General features: G+C 42.6%; 1 protein-coding gene across 2 annotated transcripts in view; it reads right to left on the bottom strand.

Annotated features, from left to right (window-relative positions):
* Positions 1-3,738: 3,738 nt before the first annotated feature.
* Positions 3,739-13,189, bottom strand: part of LOC8053274 (mitochondrial inner membrane protein OXA1L) — a 31,117-nt gene continuing 21,666 nt past the window's right edge. For both annotated transcript variants that reach the window (XM_029993937.4, XM_029993938.4), the window contains exons 6-9: positions 9,327-9,491; positions 5,252-5,356; positions 4,766-4,931; positions 3,739-4,004 (exon numbers count right to left, since the gene is read on the bottom strand). In XM_029993937.4, coding sequence (XP_029849797.3) covers positions 3,838-4,004; positions 4,766-4,931; positions 5,252-5,356; positions 9,327-9,491 — 603 coding nt within the window. In that variant the 3' untranslated portion in view covers positions 3,739-3,837. The remainder of the gene's footprint in view (positions 4,005-4,765; positions 4,932-5,251; positions 5,357-9,326; positions 9,492-13,189) is intronic.

Below are 13,189 nucleotides of genomic sequence, written 5' to 3'. Positions count from 1 at the left end.
TTGTCACCTTGTCAGCGACTATATACACCATTCCAATGTCTACAAATGTACAGCCCGGCGTGCGATCTCGCACAGCCCAGCACGCGCAAGTTTGTCGCTTCGGAAGGCGAGCAAAGCGCGCAACGCACACTGCAAAGGCAGCCGGCCAGAAGCCCCTTTTCGGAGTGGTCTACAGGAAGAGCTTCATGTGGGCATTCACAAAGTTCCTTCGTTTTTGTTTTCGAATGACCGACGCGTGCGCCTGCACGAATACCGCATCGGAGTAGTGCCTTTTCCCTTAGCACACGGTTGCACTGCGGCAAAGCGAACTACGCAAAATTGCAGTGTCTACTCCGCAAGTGTGGCTTCTCTGCAGTGAATAGGTGCGCGGTAAGAAGCGCAGTCAACAGAGTTAACTAACCCCAAGCAACGAACGAGAGAAATATTGCGGAACTTCCGCATGCTTTCAGTGTGCGACACACGGATTAAATCGTATCGAATAGTACGATATTCCAACTTCCAAATGATAACCTAAAGTTTTCGAAATTCGCCAAAGCCTTCCATAACGATCTGACAGTTTAGTTGGGTCGGAATTATTCTTTTTAGTATTAAGACTCGCGTCTCGGTGAAATGCACCGGGATGTAGCAGGGTAAGTGATCGCACTAAAGAAACCGGTGAAAGTAACGGGTGTTCGGGAGAAAAGATGGGTCTTATCTCATTACAAAAACAAGCCACGCGTCGCAAAACGCTCAGTCCTTGTCCAAATGCAGCGCTAGCAGTTGGCAGCAGGTGCCAAAGTTTCAGAACTTAGTCATCCGATTCAAAAGTTATAAGCGACATTTGGAAATTTTCCACGAGGAAACGGCATGCCAACGTAATACACGGAGACAAATGGCGTCTGCTATTGGGAACGGACTCCATTTTCTCATTGACACTTTCCGAAAATGGCTTATAATAAGTTAGGACCTAACTAGGATACGAATAATAAGTTTTAAGACTTTGGCGTGTGGTGCCAACCATTAGCGCTATGCCTGGGAGACTGAGCGTTCGGTGAAGCATAGTTTATGTTTGCGGTGAAAAGAAAGAAGAAAAAAAAAACTTGGTAAATTGTTTCACAAACACCATGTATAACAACTGGTGTCATTTGCATTAGCTGAATTCATAATGTTAGCTACAAACATGCCACCTTTGCAGCAAGTGCCCGTCATCCACAACGCAGAACCGTCACGAATGACAATGTCATTAGCTGGGCAGCGTGAATATCAATATTATTTCTTTTTTTGCAACGTCGTTGTTCTGGATGTTAGTTGCGACTCGGTGACTAAAAATCTTTGTTCCACTTTTTTTTTTTTTTCTTTTTAATAAAACTGTTGCGACTGCGATACCAAGTTTCACTCCTGCTAGTACAAAAGAAAATATTTTAAAGCTTTGCTTTTTAAAGACAAAATAGGCTTGTACGTGCAAACACAGAGGACGAACACAAAGGAGCGGACAATGACAAGCACACGTCCCTGTCCACTCCTTACTGTTCGCCTTCAGTGTTCGCGCATACAAGTTTATTCAGTACCACGAACCAACTAGCCCAACAAGTCTTGCTAAGGTACGTCTTGAAGCGCTGCACTCTCGCGATCCACATGAAGATGAACGCGTGACCGCAGAGCGTAGCATGGCAGGCGCGACATGAGGCACGCACACCGCCACGGCTGCTGCTGTGACACCGTCAGAACGGAGCAGACCTTCATATGGAGTGGACTGCGACTGAACCTTTGACGGAGACAAAATGATAACATGTTTTCGATGGCTAAACACAGGCGCATGGCGGAGTAATTTTTTGTTGTATTTGAAGAAAATCAGATGGTTTGTTTTCTTCTTTTTAATTGCACCTGAAGTTGATAGACTTACTTTTGACATATGTTCGGAACACAGATGATTTACATACCGTAATATCGCGATAGCGCAACTAAAATCGAGAGCAAATAGGGTGAAAAAGAAAAAAAAAAGGAGTGGGCTAACTTTCAATGTACAATAATAAAAAAAAAGTAAAAAAGAAAAACAAAAATACTATTTTTAGATTATAGTACAGCGGAGTTGTTAAGAGCTGGTTTCCCCAGTTTCGTGTCCGGTACCAAACAAATGTCGACACAAAACTCTGGATAGCTACCGCCATCTATGAGCGACAGCGGCAACCAGACAACCAGTCTGGTTGCCGCTGTCGCTCATAGATGGCGGCAACCTTTCAAGCTATCATAGAAGAATGGATAGTTGGGCGAGTTGGTGGGAATTCATCCTAGGAATCAGTGCGCAAAACAGACGAGGACGAAGAAGAAACGCAGGGGACGAGCATGCAGCTTCGCTGGTCTTCCTTCTTCACCAGAGCGGAAAGGCTGAAAGTTTTTTTTTTTTTCCTGCCAAACTTGTTTAAAAGAAAATAGCACATCAAGCAAAAAATAGGAGTGGGGTATCTCAGGATATTACAGTACCAGAGGAATAAACTACATTTCATTTGATAGAACTTCTAAGAAAAATGCGAGATGCCTAAATGTTGCAACTTAAAAGCGTTGCGAGATGACTCACAAATATAGGGCCAAAATGTCAAAGTAGCCAAGTTTGTGAACATCTGACTGTGCTACGTAATGTATATTTACACAAGTTTATATTTACATTAAGTTTCAACACAAACATATTTCAGCTCTGTGATTTTCGTTTTTGTCTTATAAGCCGTTCAACTTGACAAGAATGACAGCACGCAAAAACGGGGTTGCCGTCTTGACGCAGCCGTGACCTTTTCCTCTCCAAAATATTTTCTCACAAAAACTTTTCTTTAGATATTGGGAAGTAACAAAGAAACGATGCCGAAATCGCTGCTGTCGCTACGTCGCTTCTCAACTAAATGCATTAGCATTTAGAGCAGGTGTTCCGAATCGGTGAAGGATGGGAATTCCAACCTCGCAACAGTTAGTATTCTGTTGTCCTTGAAGAGCAATCTTTACTTCCCGGTGTCTGGCAGTTTCGCGCAAACGGCGAAGTCGGTGGGCCTCAGTTTTACGTTGTTGCATACGTTGTCCCACCGTCACAGCCGCTCTATCCCCTCCTCTCCCACTCCCGTGGCACGTCATTAGAAGCGTGCTAGAAGACTCTTTCCCTGCTGTAGGAGGAAAGGTGGATGCAACAAGCGAAGGAACGAAGCAAAAGAAACCAGTCCAGTCCAGTCCATTTCCAAAACTACGACTGTCCAAACAAAAGACGGCTGCAAGCACCAGGGCAATAAATATTAACACATTTACAAATATTCGCAGAGAGCAAAATGTTCACATAGTCTTACACCAACAAACCCTACATACTGCTTTCACTCTGGCAAAAATGGAGTTTGTGCTGCTTCCAGTGTGAAACACTCCTGTCCAGATTGGCAGTGACACCCGACCTGGAAAGTTTATAACGTAACTTCGAGGTGGCTGCAGTGCGCCGTGTCCCAGCATACATCCTCAAACTCCGAGTGTTGTGGCCAGGTGCAAAGCAAGGCAGGGAGGCTAACGGAGCTTTAGCATCCCTGAAATGTAGTGGACCCTGTATGGCCCTATTCTTTGCCAGACTCATTCCCCGGCATCAAAAGTAAGATTACCGGCTATGCCACTTTTTGTTGCCGATGTCACAATAGCCATGGCAATGGGAACAAAACTGCAGGAGAATCTCAGCAGCTGCCACTTGATAGGTCCTGCATGCCAAGACCCCGGGAGCAACAAACTGCACTGGCAAAAAACTGAGAGTCATCAATGATTTATTTACAAACAGCTACAGCGAGGTACCAGAGGAGGACTCAATAAAACTATAGCAGCGCTAGCAGCTACTGCCGCACTGCGTTAATCGTTTATCTTGCGGCCGTCCTGAGCCCCTTTGGCAAAGGCCTGCTTGGTGGGGTTGTAAGGGTACGTTTTCACCACTGGTCCCATCCCAGCCCTTTTGAATTGCATCTCGTCAGCTCGCACCCGGTCCTCCAGCTCACGAGTTATCCGAGCATTTGTGAATGCTGCATAAATCGTAGAAAGTGCCAGGGCTCAGTGCCAGGCAAGCAAGAACAACTCCTAAGAAACAACAACACCCATTATGTTAGAGATGTTTGAGACTTCCCTGAAAACTTACAATTCTATGCATTCAGATTAACTAAATTGCACTACACCCTAGGAAAAACAATGGTGAATGCTTCACATTACTCTGTCTCACCCATAGGCGTGCGCAGAGAGGGGGGGGGGGGGGGGGGGAATTCGCTATGGCCTACCCCAATGACTCTAGAAAGGCACAAAGTAAGGTTCTATATTTGTTGTGTACAGTGCCCCTCAAACTTAACGCCGCCACTCGGTTGCGGAAATATTGATCTATTGCATGCTAGCCAAAAATAAATTGGTTGCTGCAGCTGCTGGAATACCTCCCACTGGTTGGGTTTTCATAGGGGACGCAAATCTTCACCAAATAGTTCGACCGCTAGGTTCAGGAATAGCTCAAAAAATGAAAAAAAAACCAGACCATCTCGTGGCGGTGTTAATTGTGGGGCGCACCACACCTTCGGTAAGGGCTGTGACGTGCTTTGCCTTTGTCGCTCTGATTGGCTCCAAGGGGCCGAACGTTGACTCTTTGCAAAGCTATGGTCAAACGAAATGCACTGTTTAGCAATATAAACAAGCTAAATTCCTCGGTAAAACACTCTCCATCATTCCGAGACTCTTTGGACAGGTTTCAAGCATGCAGTCCCAGTGTCCAGATGATTAGAGATAGATATGCCAGAAAACTCACAATCTTTCACTCCTTCCATGAAGCTCTTTTTGGACAAGACCAAGTCACTTTTCTTGTGCTTGACCAAGGTTGGCATATTCAGTGCCTCACGAACAGCACCCACACGCAGCAGGCCCACTTGGGCTAATGTAAACATGTTGCTCGTAGCCCAGTAGCATAAGAGGGCCTGCAAAACATGCTACACATAAATATGACAGAGCAAAAACAAATTCAACCACCTGACAGTTTCTAGCATAAAAAACAATGCAAACCTCTAATACATGCTGGTCTACTCAAAGAAATATTTGCTAAAAAAAAACAAAAAAAAAACACTGAAAGTATGTTGAAAGAGTTATGGGATTTGATCCACTTAAGTGGATATAATCCCATGGCATTTTCAGTTATATAGCAAATAGCGAAGTTATATCAAAACTACAGAGCAAATCCGAGCAACCTTTTCCATTTTATACTTGAGGCAACAACAAATTGGGTCAAAACCACACTCACCGCAGGAAAGTTCATTGTGAAGGGAAAGATGACGATAGGCATTGCTCGGAAGACGTAACGTGTCCACTGAAGGTTGTCTGCCCTCACCCCACTCTCAGCTCCTAGCTATAAAGGGAAGACACAGCAGAGAAAAGTTCACGTAACTTGATGTGTCCCATTTCACTATTAAGTGAGACCGTGGTCCGTGTTTATGAGGCCGTGACTACAGCTGGTCGAAAGCCTGCCGAATGCAGAAATGGAAAGCGGGACGTGCCTCATTAAAGGCTCTGTTATACTCTGCCGTCAATCATAGCAAACGCGGCGTAGCGCAGCGCACATGGATACTGATTGGTCGCAGATATCGAATTCCTGCTCGCCGCCCAATGAAAGGTGCACGTTCTGTGCGACGCTACGTTCACTGTGCTCATCATCGGAGTATAACAGACCCTTAAAGGACACATGCAAAGGAAAAAAAACATTTTTTTTAAACAGCTTAGATGGAAAAAGGATATCATAAAACAACTTTACAACCAAGAAAAAAAATTTTTAGAACTATATTTACGGTGCTATACGAATTTGTAGTTGGCACTGGCGGGCGCCGCGGAAAAGTGGCCCTTGACGGGCCCATATTTGTCATCTGGTGCTTGCACTCTTTCGGAAGCTTCCTATGGCCTCTAAAAGTAACTTATTCATCTTTGTTTGAAGTATAAGAAAAAACTAAGATGAATAAGTAACTTTTAGAGCCCAAAGGAAACTCCTGAAAAAGCGCAAGCAGACGTGATAGACCTGTGCGCCGGTCAGACGATGGCGGCGGCGCCCCATGGCAGACGAACTTGTGCGGCGGTGGTGACGGCGGTGTGGAGAAACGCGTTGAAGCGGCGTTCGCACAACGCTCAGCGTGCAGCGGCGACGCAGCACGGCGGCGCGCGGGCCTACCACGTGACCAACGGCGGCTCCCGCGAGCGCAAACTACAAATTCATATAGCACCGTAAATATAGCTCTAAAATTTTTTTTCTTCGTTGTAAAATAGTTTTATGACATCCTTTTTCCATCTAAGCTGTCTAAAAAAAATGTTTTTTTCCTTTGCATGTGTCTTTTAAGAAATCTTTAGGGAACTCCCGAATTGAATTGAAACAAAGACACAAGATGGAGATAAAATTCAAGATGATTTAAATCACGATTTTAATTAAATATAGCCAGTTGTACTATGACAATCTATGTCAAACCTTTCTTGCAAAAATAATTGCGAAAAAAGTTTTTCTTTACCATTGGTTTATCATTCCACTGGTCTGTCATTTGATGCCTTCTATGTGCATTTATTCTGTATTTATATCAAACATTCAACAAACAAGACTTGTATTAGGCTCAACAACATGCTGCACCCATGACACACCTACAACTGACGATTTAGAACAGATTTGTGGGAAAGTTAGTCTTGATATTTTTGATGAAGAGCGTAAATTTCGAAAGTGTGTTGAGACTATTGTTTTGCCCTAACGTTTCGTTTTTATCCCGTTTAAAATTTTACTACTAATTGATTCATTGATAAGTGCACCACAAAGGAGGCATTAAGCTGCTGCTCAAAATAAAAACAAAATAAATAAAAATAAGCACAAGCAAACCGGATCATTGAGCTTTCTTTCTACCCTCCACTTCATTTGTCAGTTACGTAACGTCCTATTGCAAGCAAATCTGAACATAAAAGAAAGGAACAAAAACTAGAAAAAGTAATATCTTATTGCGAGCAAATCAGAGTGCAAGAAAAGCTAAAAAAAATAATCAAGCTGTTTCTGTTCCACAGGGTGAGTAGAAGGGATCGACGGCTGCTTTAAGGGATGGCATAAATCGGTTACTGAATGTGTCGCACTAAGATTTTTCACAGAGGTGGCTGAAGAACGCGCATTAAGGGTGTAAAAATGTCACTGAACAAACTTATCCGAATATATAAAGTTAGAAACGAAAAATAAATCTCCACCTACGGTGGCCATGTGCTAACCAAAGGCGTCCGATTTACACAACAGCCGACAGATGTCGGCAGTGCTCTCCGTGTCAACAAGTGGGGGGTCGGCAGTGAAGGCATCGCGGATCCCGCATTTTTCAGCGTCAACTTCGGTGATGACACCGCTGCTGTTAGTGGCTTGTTTTGGAGGTTTCCCTCCTCATTGAGGCACACCTCACCCAGCGTACAATTGTAAGGGAGCTTAGAGGTCGCAGCTGAAACTCCGCACAAAAACCTTCGCTCGCTCGTTGGGAGCTCAGCACACCATGAACATGACTTACACCCCAAAACAGCAGGGATGAAAGTTGCAGACAAGAAAAATGACGAGGTAATAACCAGAGAGTGCAAAGCAGACGGCGACATGTAGCCAAAAAATAATTGCCGAAAAAAAAAAAAATATGAGACAACAAATCTTTTTTTTTGCTCTCATTTTTTTTATCTTAAGTTTTTTTAATGTTTTATTCGTAAAATAAAATAATTGTGCACCAACAATTCGTGCAGAAGAAGAATGTGTCGTTTCTGGCTCAGAGTCGTCGTCTGCTATTGCCGAGGTCGAGGACACAAGGAAGAAACACCTCTCGGACAGTCTGAAGGCCGTCTTTCGAATGATGCATCAGGAATGCGACCACGGCCCAAGAGCACGCCACCGAAACATCTCGTTGTCAATATCCCCGGAATCCCAAGGGGAGGCAGGTGGCCCCTGACACCGCTACTACACGGCTCAAGCGTACTGCCATCTCTCAGCTGTTGTGCCAATCACTTGCCCTTCTTTAGCGGATGGGCGCCAAAGGTAGGGATTTCTCATTTTCTTGTTTCTAACTTTTCCATCGGTTTTAAGTTTGTTTATTTTAGATTTTATACCCTTAAAGGGGTACTCCGGCGATTTTTTAAGCTACCCCAACCAACTATATATTTCAGAATCGTCGGCCTTTACCTTTTCCGGTATGCTATTTAGTGTCACAAAATTACCTAAGAATAGTTATTGTTAAATTGGCAAGTGAAAATGATGCCAAAATCAACATTCAAATATACCCACACTTTTCAGTGCAGTGGTCAGGGCAAGGCAGGCTTGCACGTCAGACTTTGTTCCCAACTGTAGACTTTGTTCCCAACTGTTTACAAGCAGTTTCATGGTGTCATATGAATGCTTTGGAAGCTAATGCTCCCCATAATCCATTTCGGACTGCCAGCTTGCACGTCAAGCTGGCAGTCCGAAATGGATTATGGGGAGCATTAGCTTCCAAAGCATTCATATGACACCATGAAACTGCTTGTAAACAGTTGGGAACAAAGTCTACAGTGCAAAAAGCAAACCCCTGCCTTCGGCTGACTTCACTTTTATTGTTGCCAGTAGAGACTTTCACCTTGAAAAACATGGCGAAGACCAAAATTGTAAATTCAATAACTTTGCGAATAAAATTTATTTGGGCCCAATATTTACGTTAATATTCCAGCGATGCTTGTTGGTATGTTTAGCAAATTTTTAGAAAATTTGGAGACTTCAAGAAAACGCCGGAGTACCCTTTTAAATGCATATTCTTTGGCCACCTCTCTCAAATATTTTAGCTCGAAACATTCACAAATCGATTTATGCAGTCCCTTCAAAAAGCCATCGATCCCTTTGACTCGCACTCTGTAGTATGGCTGGGGTTACATCAATAAAAAGTAGTTCATTAAACTGCACTTTAAATTTACAACAATTCTTTCTTCTGCATTGTTATCAGTCATCAAATGGATGGATCGGTAAATGTGCCAAGTTTAAAAATACATGTAGTAATAAAGGGTCACTATTTTCTAGCTACAGTGATTTAAACCAAATAATTGAGATTAAAATGAACAAATTGTATTTAAATAAAAAAAAACGATTGATTTAAAAACAAAGAAAATCATGACTTTTTTTTTTCACCCAGTAAAAACAAGATAAAGAAAAAACCCGTTCATAATGTCTCAAACCCTGTCGCTGGGCCCTAGAAGCACAAAATTAAACCAGTCAAGAGCAGAAACTTTGCTCCTCAGTCTCATCGTACAGTTGATTAAAGGTTATCAGACACGACCTTCTCGTCGCTACAAAACGAGAATAAAAAAGGGTCACACACTTCTATTGTGAAGAAGAGTGTGGCACTTGTTATGAGCGGCAGCAGACAGTAGGGGTCTGGGATGGTCAGGTCTGTGAACCACAGCATGCCGCCAGTCTTGAAGCTCTCCATTGGAAGGTTGGCCATGCCACGCAGAGCAAAGAAAAAGCTGATGAAAACTGGGGCCTGAAAAACATGCGGGTGTCACCACAAACTGTCCTTAAAGGAACCAGCTAGCGCAAATAATTCAGCCATCCGAAAGTGTAACCGGAAGTATGTACTCTAAAGGTGTCTGCAAAAATCAATGGCAAGATATAGCCCATTCTAATCACTCTCCTTCTTGCAAGCAGTGTTGGGTAAAGTACATCCAAAAAGTACTCGAAGTACAAAGCAAATGAGAAGTGATGGACTTGAAGTAAAGTAGTAAGTACACTGGGTGCAATGAATGTGAAGCAAAGTACTATGAATAGAATGTAATTTCGAAGTATACACTTAAAAAAAAAACTTTCACGATGCCCTTTCTTTCTCCTGTACAGTGATATTTTAACTGGTATATGCATTGCCCCAGCAGTAATCGGGGGTGCGTCGCGTGTTTTCCCAAATGGTGGTAAATTCAGAAGTCCGACTTCTGAATTTGGCACCACATGTACTGGCTTGTTGCACCGAAAGGGGTTAAACGTTCTAGGAGAGAGTGCGACGTAGGCCCTGTAGCTTCCGCAAGCAATCCTCTCGTAGAAAAGTGTACGCTCCTTACCTTTTTCCTGGCCACGGCAAAATCGGCAATTTTCAAAGGATCTGTAGAACTGCTCTTATTTTCCTAATTTGCGAGTGCATAAATATGACACATCAAAATGTGGCCAATTAGTTGTTCTTTTGAAAGAAGCAAAGGTTGGTATAATGTGGAACAGAGATCTTAAAACATAACTTCTTAAAAATACAATGTGTATGCCACAGGCGTAAAAACCTTAAAACTTCTACAGCTATGTTAAATCAAAAAATAAAAAAAATTCAGAACATACAAAACATGCCCCACACCTACGGCTAATACCTCTCAAAGTTAGTGTACTCTAACTGACGTTGTCTATTTCTGATTCGTCGGAGAGTTAGACTCTGTAACACGCATGCATTTCAATGAAGGAATGGCCACATTGGTGAAACACAGATAGTACACCTTGCAACCCCAGCAGAATGCTTTCTTTGTGTTTTACCTTCCTTTTGTCATAGCCTTGATTACAGTTCCTTTGTATTTAGCATTTTTGTTCGCCTTGTCGGGAACAAAAAAAAAGAGCACGCCGGCTCAGGACACCATTGAAAATTGAAGTGATGCTTACCAACAGTCATCCGTTATGCGAAGCATATAACATCATTTAAAGTGCCCCTAGGGCTCTTAAGGTCTAAAGAATATGTCACAATACAGTTAAATTATGTAAATATTGCCATCTTTGTTATGAAGACTGATGCAAGCAGTTAGCCATGTTAGGGAGGTGCAACTACCATTCCCAGGACTTTTTGACAGCTCACCAGCTTGTCATCACGCTGAAACCTACCTTGAAACCGAAATTACAGGTCTTCTGCTATCCACGAGAAATTGTAACATAATTCTCTGCAGTAAATTAAATTTTTTGACGGCGCTTGGAAACCATCAATCACCGGTGATCGATAGCCTATGGGCGCGGTCAGGAAAGAGTTAACGAAAGAACAATGAGTGTGTAGGCAAGCTGGTGGTAATTAGTCATAATTTGACACCAGGGACTGTTGCGGAAAAATTAAGAAACTTTCAAGTCGAAGGAAAAGAAAACGTAGGAGAATGACTCAAAACATTGAGACGCTCTCCTCTGTTGTCCCTTTCTTCGACTTAAAATTTTCTTTGTTTTCTGCACCACAGTCTCAGGTCTTACATCATGATTATTTGTTTTCTCCTGATATTCTCGCTTGTGCTGACCAAGCGAGAAGTAGCGGGTCTGCCAAGCTACGGGAAAGCCGCCCCCAGAACAAACGGAGTGATGCGTCGTCTGCTCGTGTTTCTGGTGAGAGTTGAATATCTCTCCCAGTATTTCTTCAGAGTTGACAAAGCATCATTTTGTGACGCAAATTTAACGACACCTAATTTGGGGAACGTGCTTTGCAGTCGGGAGTTGTACTTTCCTCAGAAGGCGCTACCTTTGGGCGGAGAATGAGCGTTCGGCAATGCCTAGTTTATTTTTGCGGTAAAAAAGACCGTGTAAATTTTCTTTTGTGACACCATGTACTTTAAGTACAACCCCCCTACTTCCCAACACTGCTTGCAAGGCATACTATTGTACTAAAATTCCAAGCCTTCATCAACCGTAACATAAGAATTATTTCCTCGTTCAACTAATGGTGCCCATTTTATTTTTTCCTGTGTTGAAATTATTGGGTGATTTCAGATAAGATTGACCAAAGGTTGGCAGTCGACATTTTTAAATCAACTGATGTTTTTATATGCCATTGTCTAATGTCCGGTATAAACAAATTCACACTTAGTTCTGACCAGAAAAAGAAACTGGGGGTCAGGAAAGGTTGTAAGGCATGAAGAGGTGGACTGTTGCATGGAGGGGGCATGTTTGAAAGTGAATAACTAAAACAATAAAATTAGATAATTCTCATACTTTTTAAAACAAACTATGGGTACAGCTTCCTTGTAATATATAGTAATAATATTTATTCACATTACATTTCTTTTTCTAAAAATAGCCAAACATGCCTGCTCGAACGACAAATGGCAAAATTTGGAGGCCTGTATCTCATGAAATAATTTAATCCCCATAATATACTTTTTAGACAGTATTCTTCTTATATATGGCTATTATTTAATATATATATATATATATATATATTAGCAGTCTTGAGTAGTAACGCGTTACTAGTAACGCATTACTGTAACTTTGTTACTTTTTCGGTAACTTGTAACTGTAACGAGTTACATTTTTAAGAATGTAACTTGTAACTGTAGTTCTATTACTTTTTTCTAAGGTAACGATGAAAGTAACGAAGTTACTTTTGTCGTTACTTTTCAGTTCTTTGTGAATAATATATCATTAAACGAGTATAATCTAGCTATTCCTTGCACTTTCCAAAGTGTCTGTTTCGTCATTTTGAGTGTCAGTTGGCCTTGCACAAACTTGAGAATACGTTCTTTCTCGCAGGTCACTATCCGAATATAGCCACGTGTAGATTTTATGAAGAAAAAAAAGAAGAATGTAGTTATCTTTACGCACTTGCTTGTACTTTGTGACTGAACACTTACATCTTAGTATATTGAAGCACTACCTCTGTTGCGGTTTTCTCTTTTCTGCGCACGCATTTTAATCGGGTGAATCAACCGTGAAACAACAATACACGCGGAGGGAACTTCGTATGTTTCGTATTTTGATTAGCGCCACTACTCCGCACTGTGCATGTTTCGTATTTTGATTTGCGCCACTACTCCGGCGTGGTTTCAACGGTGGAGGCAAAATTTACTGTTGTTTGCGCAGGGCTTGTTTCTGGTTTGCCGGGTACGAACTGAAATATATCAAAGGAGTCCACGAACACAGCGCAACCGTCAACGAGCGAGCAATGTGCTAGTGCTACAAGGATAGGGATGTTGAAGAGAACAGAACGAAGAACATGGCCGGCGTACAGAGTATTTTTCTGTGGTGAAGTTGGTTGCTAACTATTTGACCGCAGTATGCAAACTTTGCAACAAGGAGTACTCCGACAACAAGTCTTCGCGTTCAAATCTGAGAAAACACATCCAGTTCAATTTTAGAGCGCAGCTCTTAGGGGCCCGTTCCCGGCTTGAGCGGCGTCGCCGTCGCCGTCGGCGTAACCAAGGTCATCCCAAGGTCACGTGACCCCTCCAGGTCACGTGACCCCTCCCA

This window comes from Ixodes scapularis, unplaced genomic scaffold (assembly GCF_016920785.2).
Source record: "Ixodes scapularis isolate PalLabHiFi unplaced genomic scaffold, ASM1692078v2 PGA_scaffold9__187_contigs__length_104089568, whole genome shotgun sequence".
In the NCBI taxonomy this organism is placed as follows: domain Eukaryota; kingdom Metazoa; phylum Arthropoda; class Arachnida; order Ixodida; family Ixodidae; genus Ixodes; species Ixodes scapularis.
Note: the sequence above shows the minus strand (reverse complement) of the source record. Positions and strands in the feature narration are given on the sequence as shown.